At 39.9% G+C, this 25,314-nt stretch overlaps 1 protein-coding gene across 1 annotated transcript in view; it reads left to right on the plus strand.

Annotated features, from left to right (window-relative positions):
- The window catches only part of PRUNE2 (prune homolog 2 with BCH domain), a 212,514-nt gene extending 191,251 nt beyond the window's left edge, over positions 1–21,263 (plus strand). Inside the window, 6 exon segments of the mRNA XM_007450984.1 lie at positions 5,932–6,034; positions 6,683–6,814; positions 8,184–8,270; positions 12,706–12,804; positions 17,024–17,065; positions 21,212–21,263. Of these exon segments, the coding sequence (XP_007451046.1) occupies positions 5,932–6,034; positions 6,683–6,814; positions 8,184–8,270; positions 12,706–12,804; positions 17,024–17,065; positions 21,212–21,263 (515 nt within the window).
- Positions 21,264–25,314: the final 4,051 nt, after the last annotated feature.

Consider the following 25,314-nt stretch of genomic DNA (forward strand, 5'->3'; position numbering starts at 1 on the left):
TTATTTCATTTTCTTCTCTGATTGCCATGGCTAGGACTTCCAAAACTATGTTGAGTAAGAGTGGCAAGAGTGGACATCCTTGTCTTGTTCCTGATCTTAGAGGAAATGCTTTCAGCTTTTCACCATTGAGTATGATGTTGACTGGGTTTTTCATATATGGCCTTTATTATGTTGAGGTGGGTTCCCTGTATGCTCACTTTCTGGAGAGGTTTTATCATACATTGGTGTTGAATTTTGTCAAAAGCTGTTTCTGCATCTATTGAGAGAATCATATGGTTTTTATTATTCAGTTTGTTAATGTGGTGTATCACACTGATTTACTTGTGTACATTGAAAACTCCTTGCATCCCTGGGATAAATCCCACTCAAATCATGGTGTATGATCCTTTGAATGTATTGTTGGATTCGGTTTGCTAGTATTTTGTTGAGGATTTTTGCATCAATGTTCATCAGTGATATTGGCTGGTAATTTTCTTTTTTTCTGGTTATCTTTGTCTGGTATGATGGTGGCCTCATAGAATGAGTTTGGGACTGTTCCTTCCTCTTCGACTTTTTTGGAAAAGTTTCAGAAGAATAGGTGTTAACTCTTCTGTAAATGTTTTATAGAATTCGCCTGTGAAGCCTTCTGGCCCTGCACTTTTGTTTGTTGGGCATTTTTAAATCACAGTTTCAATTTCAGTGCTTGTGACTGGTCTGTTCATATTTTCTACTTCTTCCTGATTCAGTCTTGGGAGATAGTACCTTTCTAAGAATTTGTCCATTTCTTCCAGGTTATCCAATTTCTTGGCATACAGTTGCTTGTAGTAGTCTCTTATGTTCCTTTGTATTTCTGTGGTGTCAGCTGTAACTTCTTTTTCATTTCTAATTTTATTGATTTGAGTCCTCTCCCTTTTTTTCTTCATGAGTCTGGCTAAAGGCTTATCAATTTTGTTTGTCTTCTCAAAGAACCAGCTTTTAGTTTCATTCATCTTTGCTATTGTTTTCTTCTTCTCTATTTCATTTATTTCTGATCTGATCTTTATGATTTCTTTCCTTCTGCTAACTTTGGGGTTTTTTTGGTTCTTCTTTCTCTAGTTACTTTAGGTGTAAGGTTCGGTTGTTTGAGACTCTTCTTGTTTCCTGAGGTAAGACTATATTGCTGTAAACTTCCCTCTTAGAACTGCTTTTGCTGCGTCCCATAGGTTTTGATCATTGTGTTTTTGTTTTCATTTGTCACTAGGTTTTTGATTTCCTCTGATTTCTTCAGTCATCCATTGGTCATTTAATAACATATGTTTAGCCTCCACATGTTTGGTTTTTTTTTTTTACAGTTTTTTCCTTGTAGTTTATTTCTGATATCATAGCATTGTGGTCAGAGAAGATGCTTGATATGATTTCCATTCTCTCAAATTTACTGAGGCTTGTTTTGTGGCTCAGCATGTGATGTATCCTGGAAAATGTTCCATGTGCACATAAGAAGAATGTGTATCCTGCTGCTTTCGGATGGAATATTCTATAAATATCAATTAAGTCCATCTGATCTAATGTGTCATTTAAGGCCTGTGTTTCCTTATTGATTTTCTATCTGGATGATCTGTCCACTGATGTAAGAGGGGTGCTAAAGTCCCCCATTATTATTTTTAACATCTTTATTGGAGTATAATTGCTTTACAATGGTGTGTTAGTTTCTGCTTTATAAAAAAGTGAATCAGCTATACATATATCCCCATATCTCTTCCCTCTTGAGTCTCCCTCCCTCCCACCAAGTCTCCCATTATTATCGTGCTACAGTCGATTTCTCCTTTTAGGAGAAATGGCTGTTAGCATTTGCGTTATATATCGAGGCACTCCTACATTGGATTTGTATATGTATTTACAATTTTTATATCTTCTTCTTGGGTTGATCCCTTGATCATTATGTAGTGTCCTTCTTTCTCTCTTTTAACAGTCTTTATTTTAAAGTCTGTTTTGTCTGATATCAGTATTGCTGCTCTATCTTTCTTTTGATTTCCATTTGCATGGAATACCTTTTCCCATCCCCTCACTTTCAGTCTGTATGTGTCCTTAGATCTGAAGTGGGTCTGTTGTAGACAGAATATATACGGGTCTTGTTTTTGTATCCATTCAGCCAGTCTATGTCTCTCTCTCTTTTTTTTTTTTTTTTTTTGCGGTACACGGGCCTCTCACTGTTGTGGCCTCTCCCGTTGTGGAGCACAGGCTCCGGACGCACAGGCCCAGCGGCCATGGCTCACGGGCCTAGCTGCTCTGCGGCATGTGGGATCCTCCCGGACCGGGGCACGAACCCGTGTCCCCTGCATCGGCAGGCGGACTCTCGACCACTGCACCACCAGGGAAGCCCCAATCTATGTCTTTTGGTTGGGGCATTTAATCCATTTACATTTAAGGTAATTATTGATATGTGAGTTCTTATTGCCATGTTGTTAAATTGTTTTGGGTTTGCTTTTGTAGGTCTTTTTTATTCCCTCCCTCTTTTGTTCTCTTCTATTGTGATTTGATGACTTTCTTTGGTGTTGTGTTTGGATTGCTTTTTCCTTTTTGTGTGTTAACCTATTGTTGATTTTTGGTTTGCAGTTACCATAAGGTTTCGATATAGCAGTCTATATATATACAAGATTGTTTAAAGTTGCTGGTCTCTTAATTTCAAATGCATTTCCAATATCCTGCATGTGTACTCTCCTCTTCTCACGATTGCTGGTTTTTCATCGTGTGGATGATTTCCTACCTTTACTGTATGTTTGCTTTTTACTGGTGAGCTTTCCCGTTTGTAATTTTCTTGTTTCTAGTTGTGGCCTTTTCTTTTTTGCTGAGAGAAGTTCCTTTAGCATTTGTTGTAAAGCTGGTTTGGTGGTGCTGAATTCTCTTAGCTTTTGGTTGTCTGTAAAGCTTTTGATTTCTCTGTCAAATCTCAATGAGAGCCTTGCTGGGTAGAGTATTCTTGGTTGTAGGATTTCCGTTTCATCACTTTAAGTATATTGTGCCACTCCCTTCTAGACTGCAGAGTTTCTGCTGAAAGTTCAGCTGATAACCTTATGGGGATTCCCTTGTATGTTATTTGTTGCTTTTCCCTTGTTGCTTTTAATATTTTTTCTTTGTCTTTAATTTTTGTCAATTTGATTATTATGTGTCTTGGTGTGTTCCTTCTTAGATTTATCCTGTATGGAGCTCTGCACTTCCTGGACTTGAGTGTTTCCTCTTTCATGTTAGGGAAGTTTTTGGCTATTATCTCTTCAAATATTTTCTCAGGCCCTTTCTCTTGCTATTCTCCTTCTGGGATCCCTACAATGCGAATGTTGGTGCGTTTAATGTTGTCCCAGAGGTCTCTTAGACTGTCCTCATTTCCATGGCAGTGATTTTCCACCATTCTGTCTTCCAGCTCACGTATTTGTTCTTCTGCCTCATTTATTCTGCTACTGATTCCTTCTGCCACATTTTTCACTTCACGTGTTGTACTGTCCATCTCTCTTTGTTCTTTAAAGCTTCTAGCTCTTTATTAAACATTTCTTGTATCCTCTCAGTCTGTGCCTCCATTCTTTTTCTGAGATCTTGGATCATCTTTACTATCACTACTCAATTCTTTTTTGGGTAGATTGCCTATTTCCACTTCACTTAGTTTTTCTTCTGGGGTTTTATCTTGTTCCTTCATGTGGAACATATTTCTTTGCCATCTCATTTTGTCTAACTTTCTGTGTTTGTGGTCTCCATTCCTCCAGCTGCAGGACTGTAATTCTTCTTGGTTCTGGTGTCTACCCCCGGTGGGTGAGGTTGGTCCAGGGGCTCATGCATGCTTTCTGATGGGAGGGACTGGTGCCTGCCCACTGGTGGGTGGAGCAGGGTCTTGTCCCTCTAATGGGCAGGGCCAGGTTAAGTGGTATATATATATAGGCAGCTGTTGGCTCGGGATGACTTTAGGCAGCCTGTCTGCTGATGGGTGGGGCTCTGTTCCCACCCTGTTGGTGGTTTGGACTGAGGTGTCCCAGCACTGGAGCCTGCAGATTGTTGGGTGGGGCCAGGTCCCAAACTGGCGACCTCCAGGAGAGCTCACGCCAATGGGTATTCCCTGGGGTGTCCACCACCAGTGTCCTTGCCCCGACAGTGAGCCACAGCCAATTCCCCCCTCGCCAGTAGACCCTCCAAGATGCGCAGGTAGGTCTAGCACAGGGTCCTGTGGAGTCACTGCTCTGCCCTGGGCCCCAGTGCACATTAAACCTTGTGTGTGCCCTCCAAGAGTGGAGTCTCTGTTTCCCCCAGTCCTGTGGAGCTGCTGTGCTAAAGCGCCACTGGCCTTAAAAGTGCCAAATGCCTGAGGGATCCTCCGCCCAGTGCCAGGCCCCCAGGCTGGGGAGCCTGATGTGGGGCTCAGAACTCTCAATCCTGTGGGAGAACCTCTGTGATATAATTATTTTCCAGTGAGGGATTTGATTATATCACGAAAGATCCCCTCCTACCATCTCACTGTGGCTTCCTCTTTGTCTTTGGGTGTATATCTTTTTTGTTAGGGTTGAGTCTTTTTTGTCAATGGTTGTTCAGCAGTTTGTTGTGATTTTGGTGTTTTCGTGTGAGGTGAGCTCAAGTCCTTCTACTCTGCCATCTTGTCTCTGCCTTTCCTGGTGTCTCTCAGAAGAATACTTTTGTACTTGTTTTTAAGAGGGATTCATTACGCCTATTTTTTTTCTTTTAGTGAACTCTTTTTCATTGTGCTGAGCTGCATATTTTTGTGGCGTTAGGGTGGCTCAGTGACACTAATCCTATCCTTCATGGATTTCTATTCAGTTATGGCTCTTCCTAAATGAAACTGTTTGTGGAACAAACACTTCTTATTTTAAAATATATCTCCTGCCATTTTCCTTCATACCACATTCTAAAAAAAAAAAAGTTAGTAAATACCTGCATTTCGGAAAAGATGGGACTAAAGCGAAAAATCCAGAGGGAAGCTATTCCAATCCTGTGTTGCAAATATGTGTTGCATCAGGTATATACTTATGTAGGTAGCATCTTCTATGATATGTAGCATAAACATTGTCTACAGCAACCTCAAATTAGTAATATACGCAAGCCCATAATTTGATGTATTTGTAGTTGGTATCACTTTCTTCCCCCACCTCTTTTGTGGTAGAGTCATACTCTCTATCCTTGTAGAGAACATCTTATTAAACTGCTTTTCAAGAGTTAAGCCCGTCCAAATCTATATCCAGCCAGTATTTTACTGCCTTGTAATCACCAGAAGGGTATTTAGAGTTCTGAAAAAATGCAACACACTGAATTCTGATCGGGCTTGAGGGTGTGTCCTGTCCTCCTACTCAAAGCTTTGAGGAAATCTCTTTAATGTTTCTGAAGTCCAGAACTATGTTATATGACACAAATCACAAATGTTTAAAAAGGGATATTAAAAAATAAAAATACAGTACATTGAGATTCCAGAGGCAAACCTCTGGAGACCTGACCAACCCTTGCCACGAATTGCAAAGATGGGCTTTCAAGGAACACAGGCTTGCTACAACTAGGATGAACTAAAGAGGATCAAAGAGAACCTCTTTCTTAGCCATTAAAAGAGTGTTATATAAATTAGCTTTTTTATTATATAAATTAGATGCCCTTAAGTCAAAAAGTGTTGCCCCACCATCTTTTGATAAGTTGAATACTTCTAACACACTTATGACTGTGTACAACACATATAATCATCCATAGTACATGGACACCCTATATATGCAACTATATTCACACTATTTACGAATCTATATAACTTACATCTTAACCACCGAAAGATAATTATATGTGTATATACTTATATATAGTCTATATAATACTCATTTAAAATGTACCTAATACATGCACATACACACTCTTGCCAAGGCTTCCAGATTTATCCTTTAGGTTAAATATCTTGTTAAGAGCTTTCAGTTGGTTACAAATGTCTTTTTGTTTGTCCTCTAGGATACTACGGGGATGGCCTAAATGCCATCATTGTGTTTGCTGCCTGTTTTCTGCCAGACAGCAGTCGGGCGGATTACCACTATGTCATGGAAAATCTTTTCCTGTGAGTGATATTTACAACAAAATGTTTTCAGTTAATGTCTGCGGGCATGCGATGGCAGATAGAGCATCTTTAATAAAAGGAAATAGATGATGTAGACTATTCTAAGCCTTTGATTAAAAGTTGATGAAATCTGTGTCAAGGAAAATTGCTCAAGAGACCAAAAGCTTTAGAGGGGCTGTTTTGTCTGTAGAATGAATTGAAAACAAAATGAACACAGTCTGGTCTGCATTTTAAAATTCTGTAACATTTCCTTTGGGTGAAGTATTATTTTTGTTCTCTGATAACATGTTCTTAGCCAACTGATGATAACCTGACCTCATTTATATCTGCCTTTATTTAATCTGCCCTTAGTATATAATAACATTGCTGACATTTTTGAAAGTCAGGTTTCTAACCTACACATTTTAAGTGTACCTGCATTAAAAAAAAAAAAAAAAAATGAAAAAAGATAACTGTGCAAATAAACGAGTAATACTCGCAGAGAATTGATCTTAGGTAACTGCATTCTTCTCAAGCTGAAGAGGGAATATGTGCAACCATTCTTAAATATCATGCACCCTGTAATTTAAATGTTATATAATTATGGTGAAATAAGATGAACTCTTTCATGTGGGAACTGAAAGCACTTATCTTTCTTCCTGTGATCAGATATGTAATAAGTACATTAGAGCTGATGGTAGCTGAAGACTATATGATTGTGTACTTGAATGGTGCAACCCCAAGACGGAAGATGCCAGGGCTAGGCTGGATGAAGAAATGCTACCAGATGATTGACAGACGGTATGTGGGCTCCATTATCTAATCACTATTTTAACTTCCTCAGTGACTCCCATCTCCAGTGACCTTTGAATTTACCAAAGATGCGATCACAATTTAGGAACATTGAATTAATGCTGATTTGAGATAATAAATTATAAAAATATTAATAAGTGTCACTTGATGCCCCAAATTTGAAACAAAGCAGATCTTCCCCAGACTTTATTAAATGTTGTAATCTCAAACTTGGCAACAAGTATTTTAAATATGCATATGCTGTTGCCACATGGAGGTGCAATTTGAGCTGATAAGCCAAAGTCCATGATTCTTTACTAGTATCATGTAAGCTTGCGGCCATTTTTGTGCACTGGAACTGCTGTGACTTAGGCAATCCTACTGCTCTTATTTCAACATTCACTGTTAATTCTGGCCCATATGGTGCCTTTGTGTGCCCCTTCCTCAAGATACGTCACTTCTATCCATACTGGTTTTATTAGAACCAAACACGTTATTGCCATCTACAGGAAAATTGTCATAATAAGCATACAAATTTATGATGTCTTCCATATGTGTGGCTTCCCCTCAGATGTGGCTCCCTGTAAAGCAACATGTGAGTGTCCTGTTATAGTAACTAAAATCCATTAATCATCTAAACATACATAAAGTAGCATTGCTAATGCTGAAAAATATGCCTGAATGTACAAAACGTTAAAATGATTATCTGAAGGCCAAACAACCACATGATATACTGTTACCATTTTCACTCTACAGAAGAAGAAACCCAGGCTCAGTAGAACAAATTGGCTAAGTTGCTAGTAAGAGTGTATTCATTTCAAAATAGTAAAAATAATGCTGACAAAAATGAAAAACACTGTTAAACAAAAATATGCCATATGGTTGTAGATTTATGCACTCCAAGAATACAAAAATTCTATTTTACATTTATTCTTATGGGAAAATGAGGTTTGAATTAGGCATGTTTCAAATTATATCTCAAAAGGCATTCATTTTATTGATCATGGCATCCTATACCTTCCTACCAGATAACAGTAACTTACATAGAATTCCCTAATATCACATATATATTCTTATTTGGGGATATACTTTCTGTTTTAACTCCCACTCAAAATAGGTTATGAGTGGGCTTCCCTGGTGACGCAGTGGTTGAGGGTCCGCCTGCCGATGCAGGGGACACGGGTTCGTGCCCCAGTCCGGGAAGATCCCACATGCCGTGGAGCGGCTGGGCCCATGAGCCATGGCCGCTGAGCCTACGCGTCCGGAGCCTGTTCTCCGCAATGGAAGAGGCCACAACAGTGAGAGGCCTGCGTACCGCAAAAAACAAACAAACAAACAAAACAGGTTATGAGTAATTTTTTTTTGTTTTTCACAATAGGTTGCGGAAGAACTTAAAATCATTCATCATTGTTCATCCATCTTGGTTCATCAGAACAATCCTTGCAATTACACGACCTTTTATAAGGTATGGTCATTAATGTAGTAAAAGTAAACGTACTAGTTTTTAAAAATATTTTCTAAACAAAAAATTCATACACCAAGAGAGTAGGAAAATATGTTTGCCTCTGCCTTTCCTGAAAATATACTTTGGACTACCCAGCAAGAGACTCTAATTAAGAGTGAGCATATTTTCACAGTGAATATTTTTCCCCCATAATTATAAAACATGACTTTTATACTGCTTGCTGTAAACACAGAAGATAAAACAGTGAGGTTTCTATGCCCTATTACAAAAGGGAACAGAGAGTACTTTTAACGTAATATATGGTATATTGTAGAGAATCAAAGAGCTAGAGTAATAACAATGGAAGATAAAGACACACCAGGGACAGAAACAGAAGCCAGGTCTTGTCTTAATTGTTCTATTTCTTCTGAACAAGTCCCACGTAGGTTACCAAAGGTAGGTATAGAGTCTGAGCAGCCATTTTGAGAGCTTTGTTTTGATTATCCATAAGGCTTCTTGGTTTAAATTCACTTCAAATCAGTAAATATTTGTTTATCATCTATTCTGTGTTAGGTGCTGTATAACCTTACATTTCAGTGATGAAAAGTAAGATATGCCTTTTATATAGTAAGAATGAGACAGTTAAATGAAAGGGACAGTACAGGTTTTCTAGAGAGCTTTAAAAAATATAATAAAATAGGGAGGGGCAAGATAGGGGTATGGAATTAAGAGGTACAAACTACTAGGTATAAAATAAATAAGCTACAAGCATATATTATACAGCACAGGGAATATAGCCGACATTTTATAATAACTTCAGTGGACTATAGTCTATAAAAATATGGAATCACTATGTTGTATGCCTGAAACTAATACAATATTGTGAATTAACTACACTTCAGCTAACTAGAACAATGTCTTCCCTAACATCAGGATACCAATCAGAGAAACTGAAAATTTTCCATCTCCAAGTTATTAATGAATCCCTAAGAAAAATTCTGATCACTTCACTTCTGGAGAAAACAATTAAAGGTTAAAATCCTTTATATTTTTTTTACGTAGATTTTACTGTGCCTTCCAGAGTCCACCTATTTTGCTCCCTGTTCACTTATTTATTTAGCATTCCCATCCCCTACTTCCAAAAACTGAGCAGTAGCAGGATTCAACCTAGTTTTCCTCTGGCAAAGATTTCTTTACCATACCATGTTATATTACTTTAAAACATAATATGAGCTTTTAAGACGTACAAAAAGCCACTTATTTTAAGATTAGCAGAAAATGCTTTGACAGGGGAGTAGGAAGAGCTTATATAAACTTTAATGAGTAAAAAAGCAAACATTAGAATTGATATTGATTCACTGATGTTTATTTAATAATTCAGCTCTTATTATAAAACAAATATATTTCTTCCTGATAAATACTTGTTATGGTAAGAGTATTGAAAACAGATTGTAAGTCAACATTTATTGAAGGGCGTTTCAAGATAATAATTAGAACAAAAATAATAAACTTATAGCAAGTAGTGTTGTGGTAAATCACATACAATAATGGCCTACCTTTACTGAGTGCTTACATGCATTATTTTATTTAACCCTAATGACAGTCCTCTGAAGGAGGTACTGCTTGCTATTTCTGTTATATAGGAAAAAAACCCTGAGGTTCAGTGAGGTCAAATAAATTGTCTAAAGCAGGAGCCAGCAAAGCCATTCTGTAAAGGATCAGATATTCAATATTTTAAATGTTATGGGCCATACAGTCTCAATCACAACCACTCAGCTCTTCCATGGTAGGGTAAAAGCAGCCATAGACAATACGTAAATAAATAAGTATGGCTGTGTTCCAATAAAACTTGATTTATGAATACTGAAATTGAATTTTCTGAAATCTTTTACATGTCACAATATTCTTCTTTTGATCATTTTTCAACCATTTAAAAAATGCAAAAACCAGTCATAGCTCAAGGGTGTAAAAAAAAAAAATCATAAGCTGGCTTTGGCCCACGGGCCATGGTTTGCCAGCCCCAGGTCTAAGGTAACACAGCCAAGAAATGATAGATTCAGGCTTTGAACCCAATGTCTGCGTAATTCTAAAGAACACACGTTTCAAGCACTTAAAACACCGTGTTCTACAATTTCATCATGTAAGACCCTCTTTAAATATCCCTCTGAAAATCAGTCTCCATCAGTGTCATCAATTTTTTGAACGGAAAAAAAGAGGTCACTAAAATGTATTATAGGTCTTTTCACTGCTAAAGGGTAACACCTATGATAGAGATATATGGCAAGTTCTTTTTTTTAATTAATGTATTTTTAAAATTGAAGTATAACTGATTTACAATGTTGTGTTAGTTTCTGGTGTACAGTGAAGTGATTCAGTTATATATATCTATATCTATACATATATAAAAAACCGAATATGGGGCTTCCCTGGTGGCGCAGCAGTTGGGGGTCCGCCTGCCGATGCAGGGGACGCGGGTTCGTTCCTCGGTCTGGGAGGATCCCACGTGCTGCGGGGCGGCTGGGCCCGTGAGCCATGGCCGCTGGGTGTGCGCGTCCGGAGCCTGTGCTCCGCGGGGGGAGAGGCCGCAGCAGTGAGAGGCCCGAGTACTGCAAAAAAGAAAAAAAAAAAAACAAAACTGAATATGAAAATATATATCGTATTTCCATTATGGTTTATTGCGGGATATTGAATATAGTTCCCTGTGTTACACAGTAGGACCTTGTTGTTTATCTATTTTATATATATAGTAGTTTGTATCTGCTAATCGCATATTCCTAAGTTTTCTCTCTCCCCTCAAATGCCTTTTTGTAAAATGAATTGTTTGTCCGTGTGAAGCATTGGGTTAGGTGCTGGAGGCTGAGAAATTAAATAGCTCAATTGCTGTCCTCAGGGAGTTCACAGCCTGGCAGCTGACACAGGCAGACTAGAAGACAGTTATAATACAGGGTACAAAGGAAGCACGATGGGGGCTGACAACTCACAGCGAGTGTGAGTTTTAAGGTAACAGGTGGAGTGTGAAGGCTGAGAGTCTGCATCAAGAGAGGCTTTCCAGAAGAATGTGCCCTCAAGTTGGGTTCTGAAGACTAATAGCATTGGCTAGCTAAAGCCAGGTAGAGGAAACAGCAGGTACCAACACACCAAGAAGGAGGTACCATACACCAGGCATGTTTAGAGAACTGTACATTCCAGTGTGGAGGTGTCCCGCCTTGCATAACTAACTTCTGCCTTTTTATTCCACCCCCTCCATCTTTCATCAAAACCTGAATTTAGCTTGAAAACTCTGGAGGAAGGAAGTGGCCTAAGGTAGCGTATTGTTGGTAGTGTGTGTTCACCCAAGGCTGATCAGGACGACTAGAAGTGACTTTTTGGAGATGAAGGTTGTTCGCAAGTCACAGCCAGTGGCCCAGGGTCAAAACTGCGAGTAAAATATGAAAGACAGATGTATGGAGAACTGACCTTGAAAAGACTTCCTATTAGAATACACAGTAGTTGAACAGAAGACAGTACAGTTGGCAGATGGCGCAGCATCCTCCCAGTAGACTGGGGAGGCCCTTTCATTAGAGAACATTCAAGAAAGTTTGATGCTTGATCAAATTCCCTTTCAAGTGGAGTGATATATTTTTAGAATTAGCTTTTGCTATTACACCAACAATACAAAAATGCCTTCCAATCATTATAAAGACCAAGTTCTTCCTTCAGCAACTACCGACTCTTGTACACAGCCCCCTTCCCCAGAGGCAAATTCAGGGGTCTCCTTGCAAGTTGTTTTCTATGCATTTACACATATGTAAAATGACAACATTGAGATGAAAGCCGTCTGTCATTCAAATCCGATTATTGGAACATTGTTTTTTGAACACTGGTGCATCTGGAATGACCTTTCAAGATTTAAAACTTAAAGTATATATATATTTAAAATAAAAGTACATCTAAAAAAATAAGAGGAAAACAGGTTTATATATATTTTAAAAATATATCAACCGTGGTAGATTCTGGAAGAACTAATGACAAGGTTTTTGTCTGCTAAAAACAAACAAGCAAACAAAGGGAAACAAACCATAAACCAGTGACAATTCAGAGTGGCAGGAACCACCGGGAGGCCATGCAATGTGTGGACCCTGCAGTCAGGCTGCCCGGGTTTAAATCTAGGCTTTGCCACTTACTCAAGGTGAAATCTGGGCAAACACTTAACGCCGTATGTTTTAAGTTTCCTTATCTTTAAAAAGAGAACGATAATAGTACCTACCTCATTAGGCTATCAATCATAGGAAGTAAAAGAGTTAATATATATAAACCAGTTAAAACAGTGTCTGGCACATAGTAACTACTCAAATAATATAGCCATTCTTCTTAGTAAGAGTGCTGGGACAAGGTGATAAGAATTTTCAAGAAGAGGCAGCAGCCTGAGAGGGGATGGAGGAGCGACTGATTATCTTTTTTCTTTTCTTTTTTCTAGTTCAAAGTTCAGCAGTAAAATTAAATACGTCAGTAGCTTATCAGAACTCAGTGGGCTGATCCCAATGGACTGCATTCATATTCCAGAGAGCATCATCAAGTAAGTCCCGATGGTTTTGAAGATTTGGGAAGAAATATTGCATGTCTGGAGAAGGAGATTAGAAAATAACTGATTTATAAAATATGGGGAAATGGCATTACCTTCTATTTAAAATGAACATTAAATAAATTCATTTCTTATAACCTAGCGATAACTGTTCTGTTCTTTCAGATCTTCTTTCACATAATCTTCTATTAGTGTTACTGAAATTTCCTCATTTTTATCTTGAATTTACTACCATTTTGGAGAAAGCATGAATTTAACATTAATCAGCATATTTGTTACTTGTGTCTTGCATGCCACACAGACCCAGTATGTTTTGTGCATAGCCTGGATTTCTTCACTGCCTTACATAAAGTAATCTATCTGCTTGACCCTAGGAAAAGAGAAAAAAATTACCCTTTCTCCGTTTTCTTCTCAGTCCTTTTTCTTCATGGTTCCCTTCAGGTGAAAGATAGAGCAGAGTGGTGGGTGGTGCAGTTAGGAATGACCTCCTTACTCAGTACAGGGTAAAACCTGTGGGAAGAAAGTATGGATACTGAAGGTTGTAGGATTAGGCTGCAAAAATAATACAAATAAAAAGTTAACCGAACAGCTGCTTGGAGCTGGGACTTAAAAACGTGATGCTGGAGAATGAACCCTCCTAACTGGTTCATTGTTGCAAAAGAGCTGTTGTTTACTGTGGATCGTGTTTTTCTTTCACTATGTCTGATTCACTAGCTTTCTGTGTGATTAAAACTGGGAGGAATCTAACCATCAGCTCAAGAGAAAACAGTCAAGGATACCCCATCTTCCTCCATAAGATGGAGAGCAAAAGTGACCTCCCAATTTGGGCTTCCAAAAAAGAGTCCCCTCACTTAAAAAAAAAAAAAAAAAGGGCACAGAAACTGGAAGGAAAAGACTCTAATGTGTCTCTGCTGTGCTAGGCATAGTAGTGCTCTATTTATATCTTTTATTTAATCCCCACAGTAAACCCCCCCGTTTACAGATAAGGAAGACAACGTTACTTACGCAAAGTATAAGTAGGAACAAGGAAGAGATGGAACTAGAATTCAAATCCAGGTCAGCCTGGCACCACAATGCCCATGCCCTTTTCTAGCAGATTTCTTTACCTCCCTTAAAAAGCCATCTAAAGTCAAAGCTCAGAAGCAGCTGCGTTTGGTTTTCCGGCATCCCAGTATCAGGTAAGAACAGAGGATACCGACTGGGTTGAGAACTGCCAGTTTAATCAGCTGAATCAAGCAGAGCGTTCATAAGCTCCTAATGGTGGCTTTAATCCTCACTAGCTTCATAGAGTCCCGAAACCAGCACACCTTCTAGCTCTAGCCTGCTGCCTCAAAAAAGGGACCCCATCTCCAAAACCCACTCCTAGTCTCTAAATGTAAAAGTACTGGAGCACCCACCTCCTATAATGCCGTCTCCCTTTGCAAAAGATGACGAGGACCTTCCCTCGTCAAGTGGAAATGAGCACTGGACATTTTCTAGGTAAATGTGGCAATGCTTCCCCAATGTGGCAAGTGGAAAAAGAGAAGAGAGTGGGCTTTGGAGGCTTAGCATTAGGTTCGAACCTTCCCACCTGCCTCTCTGAGACTTCAGGAAACCTATTTAAAACCCCGAGTCAGGGCTCCCCTGGTGGCACAGTGGTTAAGAATCCGCCTGCCAATGCAGGGGACACGGGTTCGAGCCCTGGTCCGGGAAGATCCCCCACGCGCGGAGCAACTAAGCCCGTGCGCCACAACTACTGAGCCTGCGCTCTAGAGCCCACGAGACACAACTACTGAAGCCTGTGCACCTAGAGCCCGTGCTCCGCAACAAGAGAAGCCACCGCAATGAGAAGCCCACAAACCGCAGCGAAGAGTAGCCCCCGCTCACTGCAACTAGAGAGAGCCTGTGCGCAGCAACAAAGACCCAACGCAGCCAAAAATAAAATAATGTAAACAAACAAACAAACAAACTCTGAGTCTCAGCTTCAGCATCTTTAAAATGAGAAAGTAAGGAGCAGTGGAAAGGTCCTGAGGACTGAATGAGAACAATGTACATAAAGCATTGAGGAAGCCTGGCACAAAGTTGGCAATCCAGAATGTTATTTATTGTAATTGTGTTGCTTTTAGAGATGTGCTATTTATACACGGAAGTTTAGTTGTTGAGAAGTTAAACATGCCAGAGGAGCTTTTCATTCATCGACACATGTCAGTTTTCAAGGGCTCCATTTGGGAAAAGTTTCTTTGGCAGGAAGGGCTTCATTTGGAAAGAGTTTCTTCTGGAGGAAGAAATTTTTTTTTTTTTTTTTTTTTCTTGCGTTATGCGGGCCTCTCACTGTTGTGGCCTCTCCCATTTGCGGAGCACAGGCTCCGGACGCGTAGGCTCAGTGGCCATGGCTCACGGGCCCAGCCGCTCCACGGCATGTGGGATCTTCCCGAAACGGGGCACGAACCCGCGTCTCCTGCATCGGCAGGCGGACTCTCAAGCACTGCGCCACCAGGGAAGCCCTGGAGGAAGAAATTTACAACCATGCACGCCCTCCCTCCCCATGTGTCCATGATTGATCTGTCTTTTGTAATCCATCTCCTCTGGATGTCCTTTCTCTCATTTCTGTGACTGACCCTCATTGCCTCATTTTCATATTATGCCATTTCAAACTGATAACAAGCCGTAGCTCCTTCCCATTACACAACAGCATTCAGAGGGTCTGATCTCATCCAATCCCAAGACCAATATTCAGCTGGGATGGAGCCTGTCATCAAAGGGCTTAAATGAAAGAAAAACGAGCCCAATCTGGAATCAGATTTATAATCACTGATTACAGGCGATTCTTATTATTTGTGGCAGTGATGTTCTTACAAGATTGGAATAAAGTACTGAACCGTTCTTTCTAGGGGGAATACAGGGCTGAGTTTCTGTGAGTACTCAGTCACATTTTCATTTACCGGTGAATATATAAACTTGTTTTATTGCGTTTCTGTTTAAAGATATTTTATTTGACCTGTACTGTTGATTCACTAACATTGAACTCAGGGCCAACAGCACTGTAACTTGTGCCTGAATAAAGCTTATCTAACGCACATATATCCTTCCCTAAGGCACATCATAGCCTCCCTGTGCTTAGGAATACTAGATGGTACTTAAGCCCAATGTCTGGGGAACATTTTTAATAGAGAAAGAGATCGCCAGCAAAAAGCACAAAAATGAGAAAAACATGACACTTCAGAGACTGTAAAAAGCCTACTTGTTTGCAGCAAAAGAGCTAAGACGAGAAGGCAGAGCCTCGCCTAGTTCCACATCAGCTGGGAACCCACAGGTCAGGTGACTCAAATTTCTGGTCACTCTGTGAACGTCCACAAGTGACCATGAAAGTGCCGTAAGTACTGCTTTAGAGGTTGCAACTATGGTTTAGCAAGTAGGCGAATTTGCAAACACGGAATCTGCAAATCATGAGGACTGGCTGTATATAATCATAAATTCAAAATCATTGACTATATCTAATAAAAATAAGATTTCTTTCTCCCCAAAGGCAATTGGATTACTCTTTGGGTAGGCTTTTCCTCTCATGTTTTGACTGTTCTGTAAAACACTGACCTGTCATTTTTTCCCATCTGTCTGCTCGTTTTCCTCACTGCATTCATTTTTTATCCTGTAAGGTACGATGAAGAGAGATCTTATAAGAGAAGTGTGAGGTAAAAGTCTCCTGAGCTACAGTTCACGCTGGGTCCTCTGTGTGTGTACACCAGTGTCTTACTTGTGGGTGACCTCAACACGCTATCAGAGCAAGAGGTCCTCCTATCAGTCCCTTGTAATATCATTTCCGGTCTTTGTCTTGTGTGTAAAGAAAGCTGTTGAGGTCAACCTAATTTGCAGCTGAAACCTACTAAACCAGATAGTCCCTGACTTGGCCCAGGCTGCAAGCTAACTTTAACTGTCCCCAACAACTGCTATGGCTGTTTCCAGCTTTATTCAGCCAGCATGTTGCCAATTTTCTTGCAACGTTTATATCTATCATCTTTATGAAGGACTTTGCAAAAGAAACGTACATAAACGTTGAATTGGAGTTCTTAAAACACCATATTTAACTGAAGGAATGTGTCTCAGTGCTCCAAAGGTTGGTTTTTAAAAGCACATACGCTCCACTTATGTCTGGCTCTGCTTTGCTGGGTGACTCTTCTCACGCTCTGCTTGCTTCTTTTTTGTTTCTTTTCTACACTGCTAATTTTTGCTCATGCAGACTGGATGAAGAACTGAGGGAAGCATCAGAAGCAGCTAATAAGTAAGACTTGGTTTCCATTCAGCAGCTGGTAGTGATGTTGGCTTGCATTTCAGGAATGAATTGGGAGAACCTGCATGCCTGGTGTTTCATTCTTGCATCCTGACAATAATGCTGCCCTTTAAAAGTTTCCTTTGTTCCATGATAGATGTAATTTCTGTTATTTGTACTACAGTCTATTTGCCCCCCACACCCTCCCCCCATGATCTTGGTTATCTTGGTCATCTTTGTACTGTTGTTTAATTTCTTTTAAAAATATACATGCAATTTTAGGCACTACAGCAAAAGAAACACATCACAGGCACTGCCACACATAGTATAACATCCAGATGATCGCTTGGCTATATTGAGGCAATAAACCTCACCAATTCATACTAATGCAGAAAAATGAGGGCAAGTTGAATTTTCAATAGTTTTGTAGAACCAAATTCACGAATTCCCAAGATTTTTTAAAAACACCTTATTTAGTGACTGGCAAATACAGCTTAACTAACAGCTTCTGGGCTATTTGGATGAATAAAAAAATTGCTCACTATTATTATAGTTTTCAAAACAGCAAAATCATAACTTTAATGCAAATATAAAATGAATACATGCCAATGATTTTGTTCAACTAATTATTTAATGAAGGAACCAGTAAGCTGTTAAAACCAGTTCAAAGAGCATTTGAAAAGCTAGACACCTAATAGGCAGTTTATAAAGAAACATTAGGATAAAAATATTGGTTTAGATACAAAACTGATTAATGTTCAACAGGGCAATGAAGTGTAACCTTTTTTTTTTTTTTTACGGTACGCGGGCCTCTCACCGCTGCGGCCCCTCCCGCTGCGGAGCACAGGCTCCGGACGCGCAGGCCCAACCGCCATGGCTCACGGGCCCAGCCGCTCCGCGGCATGTGGGATCCTCCCGGACCGGGGCACGAACCCGTGTGCCCCGCATCGGCAGGCGGACTCTCAACCACTGCGCCGCCAGGGAAGCCCCATAGGGTAGATTTCTTATGTAGCTGTTATTAAGGGGGATGGGGATCTTTCTGCATTTTGTACCTGGAGATGCCCCTGTGCTCTCATTAAACAGCTACAAATTCTGACTAAGTAAGATCTAAATTAGTGAAGCTTTACCTGCGTAGGTGTAAATGCCGATTCCTCATGAAAACAATCTATTTAGATATTTTTTTCCTACAGCACATTTTAGTAGCAGGTAATCTGTAGAATTATTTGCCTATAGTATGGATCTTTTGGGTTTAAAAACTCAAGGAAAGGTTTTTGCTTTAGAAAGTTTAGCATTAGAGTAGTTTACTGTTAAATAGTCCTATCATCTAGTTTTCTTTCAAGGTAACTGACACCCATTTAGACTAACAATACTCAAAATTACACAAATTTTTACTCTAACAGAATCTTCTTAGTCTGTCACTCAACTGTTGAAAACAAGAAGTTGTGGAAAGAAGGAAGATAGTAGAAATCAAGGAACCGAAAGCTGGTGTAATGTACCCCTTCAGCAGTTATCTTTGCTCAAATTGCACTGTGTCATGAGCTTCCCCCCTACAAAGAGAACTAGCAATTAGTTTCCCTTTCGTATTCATTTTTTTAGGATAACGTATTTATGAAATTAAGGAGCTGTTTTCAAGACAAAAGATGAGGAAAGAGCATCAATAATTTTCCAGCCAAACCCACTACAGAGTCCTAGTCATGTGCTATCATTACCATAAAATTTTGCCTCCTCCAATAGATATCTTCCCTCCATAGTTCTACTCTTCCTGCTTAGCTACCATAGGAAAACATTTACCATTTCTGGTTTAGTTGTGTAGCTTTCTTTTTTTCTCTCAACTTCTTAATTTTGTTCACTAATCTACAGCCACAGACCCTCTCCCCCGATATCTAAATGGTCTTGGGTGGCCCTGAGATGTCTTGATCTCCTTCCTAAAGGAAGCACCAAGCTCATGCCTAGTAGATGCTAGATGCTCAGTAAATTTCTGCTGCATGAATTGGTGAATGTGCATAAGACTAATAAGATCATTGCTGTGGGGCAGTGGTTCTCAATCTTAACTGTGCATCAGAATCACCTGGCGCACTTGTTAAAAACACAAGTGTCCTGGGCCTCGCCCTCAAAGTTTCTCTGATTCGGCAGGCCTGAGCAATCTGTATTTCTAACAAGTTCCCAGGAATGCTAATACTGCCAGTCTTGGTACCTTGCTTTGAGAATCACTGTCTTAAAGTAAATGGCTGAATAAAAATAATTAGATTTGTCCCCGGAGATCTGTGCTCTTGCTTTGCATTCAGTGAGTAAAGCCGCCTGTCTAAATTCTTCTCCAGTTGATCCTACTTCTTCTGATGGTGACATTACAGGGATGAGGCAATGAGATATATCTGCACATCTGAAAACGTGGAAGGAGAAAGAATTTTACTCTGTTGACCCCACCGATGATTGAAATCCCTCAGAATCCTTCCGTTTTGCCATGCTAGCCACATCTTCTTGACTACCTTTCAGCCTCCGAAATGGTCCTCCAACCCTTGGACAGACAGTAGAGGATGATTTGAGGTTCAGAAAACATCAATCACTGCAGATCTATGGTTAGATTTTAGAAGCCAGAAAAACCAGGTTCCTTTCACGAACAGATGCCCCCTGACTTTCCACACGACCTCAACTAGAACGCTTCAGGCTGGTTCTAACAAAAGCAAACACATACCCTGTCAGGGAACAAAGCCTATCTGTCTTTAGTCCCACTAGTGTTTTTAAACATTCACCCTCTCCCCACATACACATAAGCACACGTACCACACCTCCACCTCTAACTGCCTTTCAGAAGGCAATTTCCTCAGCCTGCCTTATTTTTTCCCTAAACCTTTAGTTTTATATAGGAAAGAAAATACTTTCAAAGGATAAGTTGTATCTATAGAGCCGTTCTTATTTTGAAAACAGGTGAAGAATCCGTCTGTCGCCTCTGGGGTGACGGTAATACGTGAACTGCAAATTGCTGTTTGCTTTGGAAGGATTACGCAGAGTTAAAAAGCAGAAAAGCTAGGTTTGGAAGACTGCCCTGCCTTGATTCCACTGCAGCTTTACTAGGTTTTTCTAGCACAGTCAACACTTGCCTAACTGTCCTTGTTCACTAGAGTTGCCAGGTATCCTCCATAAAAATACCCCCACCAGAGAGAAGGGTAGCTGGAGAGGGGCAAAAAGCCCTCTGCCCTTCTCAGGGAGCCAGACTTCTGCCATTTTCAACAAAATACCTGACATTAGTAACCGGACCTCTGATGTGCAGACAGATACCCTGGCTTGTGAAATTCTTCACATTACAAAAGGAACTCTCACGTGTAAAAAGGATCACAGCATCTCTTTAAATAGCATTTGTTTGCCAACGATAAAATATTTACCAGAGGGGAACAAGTAACAGTTGAAGTGTTGAGTATTAATTGGAAATTACTATAAAGCAAATTTGAAATTGGCTAACAGAGGAGTCACATGGAATATCAAAAGCAGCTAATATTACACAAGAAAGCATAAACACACTCATACACCATAATAAAAGTTTCCTTATTTTATATGGTTACATTTTTCTTTCTGGACACAATCAGTTTAGGTTAATGTTAGGACTCACTTGTTTGACCTGAATACAGGTCAGCTGTAAGGTATTTTTCTGTAACAACACCAAAGAAAGCTGAAACTGGCATTCTTTTAGTGTCTTGGAAAATCTTTGTTGTTGTGAAAACTGAAAGTTAACTGTGTTCCTATGTAAATAATGTCAGGCTGCTTGAGAGGGACTGTACTTTGTGTCTAAAATATTGTATCATTTGGGTTACAAATAAAAATTTGCAATATAATGTTCCCTGAATAAGATAGATTGAAAAGTCAGGAAAAAGAAAAAACAAACAAAAAAAACAAGGACAGACGAGACCGCTGGAGGTGTTTGGAGTTCTCAATCTTCCTTTTATGTTTCTAAATCAGCAGCAATTACTATATTTCAAAACTGCTGGTAAAAGAATCAGAGCTTAATCTCATCATCTGTTCAGGTGTAGATGTGTTCAGTAGTAGCAACGGGACCACACTAAACAGTTTAAAAAGGCCAAATCTGTCGTGTTTACAAAGTGGTGACAGTGGAGAAAATGTTTACTGCTTCCTTTTTTTTTCCTCCCCCCCCCCCCTTGCACTCAGAACTAGCTGCCTTTACAATGACCCAGAAATGTCTTCTATGGAGAAGGAGTAAGAATTCACCATCAATAACAACTGTGTGGTTACTTATTATGCTGTATGGCTGGGCTCTGAAAGACAAAATACATTGAGGATTGGGTAAACACCGTTTAGATGTTCAGCTTTCATGTTCTCTATTCCTGAATTTAGAAACTTAAAGAGAAATGTGCCAGCTTAACACCATCTCATTCATGATCACCATTAGATGACTTAAGGACAACCTAAGTCTTCATTTGGCATTCTATTTTTCCAGTCCAAAAGTGAGGAGAAAATGAGTATTTGAGCCAGATGTAAAAGCATTTGGGCAAGAGGAATGCAACTCTGCTTTCTGAATTACATCATTCATATTTTAATTAGTGAAAGTAGGGACTTCCATTTGAACTTATTTTGGTGGATGGGAGAGAAAACGTCCTTGTTTCGAAAATTCAAGAGGCAGTTGAGTCCGGATGGAACTTTAGAAATGATCTAGTCCATCTAGTCTCATCCTGTGAGAAATAAAAACTGAGCATGTACTGGGTTCTTACCACGTGCCAGGTTCTATGTAAAAATCTGCACGCACACTCTCTGATTTTTATCCTCAGAATAATTCAGTGAGGTGCGTTTTGTAGGTGCTCTTTCCTTAAAGAGCAGCATAGAGAGATTAGCTGGCCAGTCCAATTTGTACAGCTGTAAGAATGGCCCAGAGCTGGGACTGGAACCTTTGCGGGGCAGTTTCAGAGCCAGTGGTTTTGAAATCAGAGGCGGTCTTAATGCTGGAATGGGTATTCAACCTCTGATCTAACAGAACACCGGGGAGGACAAAATTTGTCGCCTAAGAGTTCATTATTGTCTCGGTCAGTTTCAGGGAATTAACTGTGGTCACCATCATGCTCTCAAGGAAATTGGCCATCCAGTCGGGGGCTCCTAATTGGGTTTGAGTTGTGGAGAATTTAACCTTGTCCTTCGCCACAGGAATCCGGAAGGAGGAGCAAAGATCACATTTAAATGTATCTGCTATTGTCACATTTTGTTCTCTTGTGACCTCCTTTCCCTGGAGGAGGTCTGAAGGGAAACTGGAAAATCCCAGCGCACTTACTCTGCAGTTGCCATGGTGACCTTACAGTTTAAGGAAGTTTATACACAAAAACTTCAAAGAGAAGGTCCTTACTGAAAAGTACATAAAGAACAAAAGCTGTAAAAGAGACATTTGAAATGGAGCAGCTACTTTTCTGAAGGGTACACTGGTCCCACCTTTTTTGAGATGAAGACAGCAATTGCTTCAAGCAAACTGCCACGCGAAAGTTCGGCAAAATAAAAAAAAAAACCATAGGCCCTTATTATAGTCCATCTAATCCTTTGTGCAAATCATCCCTCCCGCATCAAAACAGCGCCCCCTAGAGCAGAGTCCTGTGCCCACAGTTAATGAGCTGCGCGGAGGGATGTCCCTCACTAGCCTACAGCTGCTGCATCTGCGGGCTTACCCACTCCTTTGCCTGCCTTGTGTGTTTTGTTCCTCATCTGTATAAAGGGCTGTTTGGGCTGGGGAGAGGGCAAAACACTGCTTCTGTTGGGGTTCATTCCAGGGCTGGGCATGGGGGTGGGGGGATGCTGCAAATTGTTAATGTTACTTCCCACTTCTTAGAAAATACTCCTCTCCGGGCTTCCGCTTTCTTCAGCCCTCTCTTCCCTAAGCTCTTCTTTACCAGATAGATACATGCTCACAGTGTGGAGGATGTGAAACGGGATGAGGGCCAGAGTGGCCGGGACTTTTTTCTGCTGACTTCCAGCCCTGGGTTTCTGGCTTTCTTTAATATCAGAATACCAGGCTTCGTTTACCTCCTGGTTCCTGAGTGGAAGCATTTTACACCTTCTCTAGCTAGTATTAAATGGATAAACTGCAAAATGGGCAAAGGCTCTTCCAAGGAGCTCAATCAAGGCCAAGAATAAAACGCAACGTGTGCTGATACTGTAATGGCCTCATTTTCCTGAGAGAGAGAAGGGAAGGTTAAGCCCATCTCCCTGCTCTTCCTACAGCAAACAGGAGAGTCTCCTTTTTTCATTAAACAATATTGTCAGACGCTTTGTAAGAAACTTCGTGTAACACACGTTAGAAGCCAAACTAGCCTATAGGAAATTAGCAGAAAGCTACTATGTCTCACTGGAAAATTAGTTCTAGAAAGTGAAGCCCATCTGCCCAATGAGGAAAATACTCCTTTCATATTTCAAGTCTGATTAAAAGTAAGTTTTTTCCAAAAAGCATACTATTTTTTAAAGTAGCCCCAGGTGCTTGTCTCCTTCACTCTCAGGTTTGGATTTTATTTATTCATGCATCTCCTAAAATAATATTCTCAAATTCTAAAATGTATTCTTACACACATAAAAAGTGTACGTGATCCAGGAGAAGTGGTTCTATGTGGGGAGACTTAAATTAGTAGCATCATCCATAGTTTCATTAGCTTCACAACACAACTGTTATCTCGGAAATTAATCTTCAGTGTGGTTTCCTGTATTAACTTAAAAAGCATCCACTTTTGACTATCTCTTGTTTCTTCCATAAACTGGGTTATTAAATTTCAACTTTTCAGCTTCTTGTTTACCAAAAGCTGAAGGGTTAAATTAAACCCTAAAAGGTTTACAAAAAAGTCAGTGTGAAAAATGAGGTGTTTCAAAATGGTGTGCTTTTTTCAGATTTTTATCAGGTGCCTAGGTGATGAAACAAAGTGACCGTGCCCTTTAAACTTTTCAAGATGATTTCAAGGGTTCTGACCCACATTCACACTTATCAGATGTTGTGCCCCAAATGTAATAAATATTTTCTCGGTCTGCGAAAGAAACTGAGCCACCACCATATGAATAAGAATAAAAATCCAATCGTCAATCAAACTTAATACATTCTTTTGGGAATAACTGCAGCTGGAAGTCCATTTTTGAAGCAAAAACAAGTCAAGAAGGATCTGTCTTTTGAAAATGCATATTAGAAAAAGATCTAATCTAAAAGATCGAAGGGGTCAGAGTGGATAAAAAGAAGACACCTCCATGGTAAAACCCTGCTGGTAAGAAGACAAGTCAGATCCTTGAGGGCATAAAACAGAGATTAATATCCATGACAACCTGGCCTCTCCTGACAGCGTGGCTGGGTTTGAAAACTCCCAAAGGAGACAAGATTATTGTAAGCAGAGATGATTTTCCCATTTCAGAAAGACACAGAGCTAGCTACGACTGCTACTCTCCTACTAGTGCTAATCTTACTGCTACTAATAATAGACATTTACTGTGTGCTCATTATGTGCCATTGAAAACACTTTAGACTTAATCCTTAGCAAGCCGTGAGAGAGAGAGACGATTGTTCTGCTTTACAGATACAGAAATGGAGACTTAGAGAAGATAGGTAACTAGGCCAAGGCCCCAGAGCTAAGAAGTGGTAGAATTGCTGAGGGTATTTCAAAGGAAGGATACCTTTACTACTGTAAACTGGATGGGTTGGCTTTATTTGCAGAGCTGCGAGAATAAACAGGGCTCAGCTGCTGCAGATTCCACCAGCAATGCACAGTAGCCTTTGCAAGATACAGACTTAAGGCTCGGGAGGGAGGGCAGACCTAAGCAAAATCCGCACATACTTCCCAAACTGCCTGTTTCAGACAAAGAGTTTTTCTTTTCTCATGGTGGAAGTTCTTCCTCTGAGTGTTCACTGGCTGTAGCCCTCTTCTTTGGTAGATGCGAGGAAGTTGTCATATGTTCACAGGAGGTGGAAGAGAGGCACAAGTGGCCCGAAGCCATTTTAGGCTTATTCCCTAGATATTTGGGAACTCAGTGGACATTCTTTTTTTTTTCCATCTTTTTTTTTTTAATTGAAGTGTAGTTGATTTACAATGTTGTGGCACTTTCAGGTGTACAGCAGTGATTCAGTATACATATATATGTCATATATATATATCATATATATATGGTATATATATATATATATATATATATATATATATATATATATATATATTCTTTTTCAGATTCTTTTCCCTTGACCTAGAGATTATCATACTACGTGAAGTAAGCCAGACAGAGGATAAATGTCATGTGATATCACTTATATG

This window comes from Lipotes vexillifer, unplaced genomic scaffold (assembly GCF_000442215.2).
Source record: "Lipotes vexillifer unplaced genomic scaffold, Lipotes_vexillifer_v1.1 scaffold204, whole genome shotgun sequence".
NCBI classification, from domain to species: domain Eukaryota; kingdom Metazoa; phylum Chordata; class Mammalia; order Artiodactyla; family Lipotidae; genus Lipotes; species Lipotes vexillifer.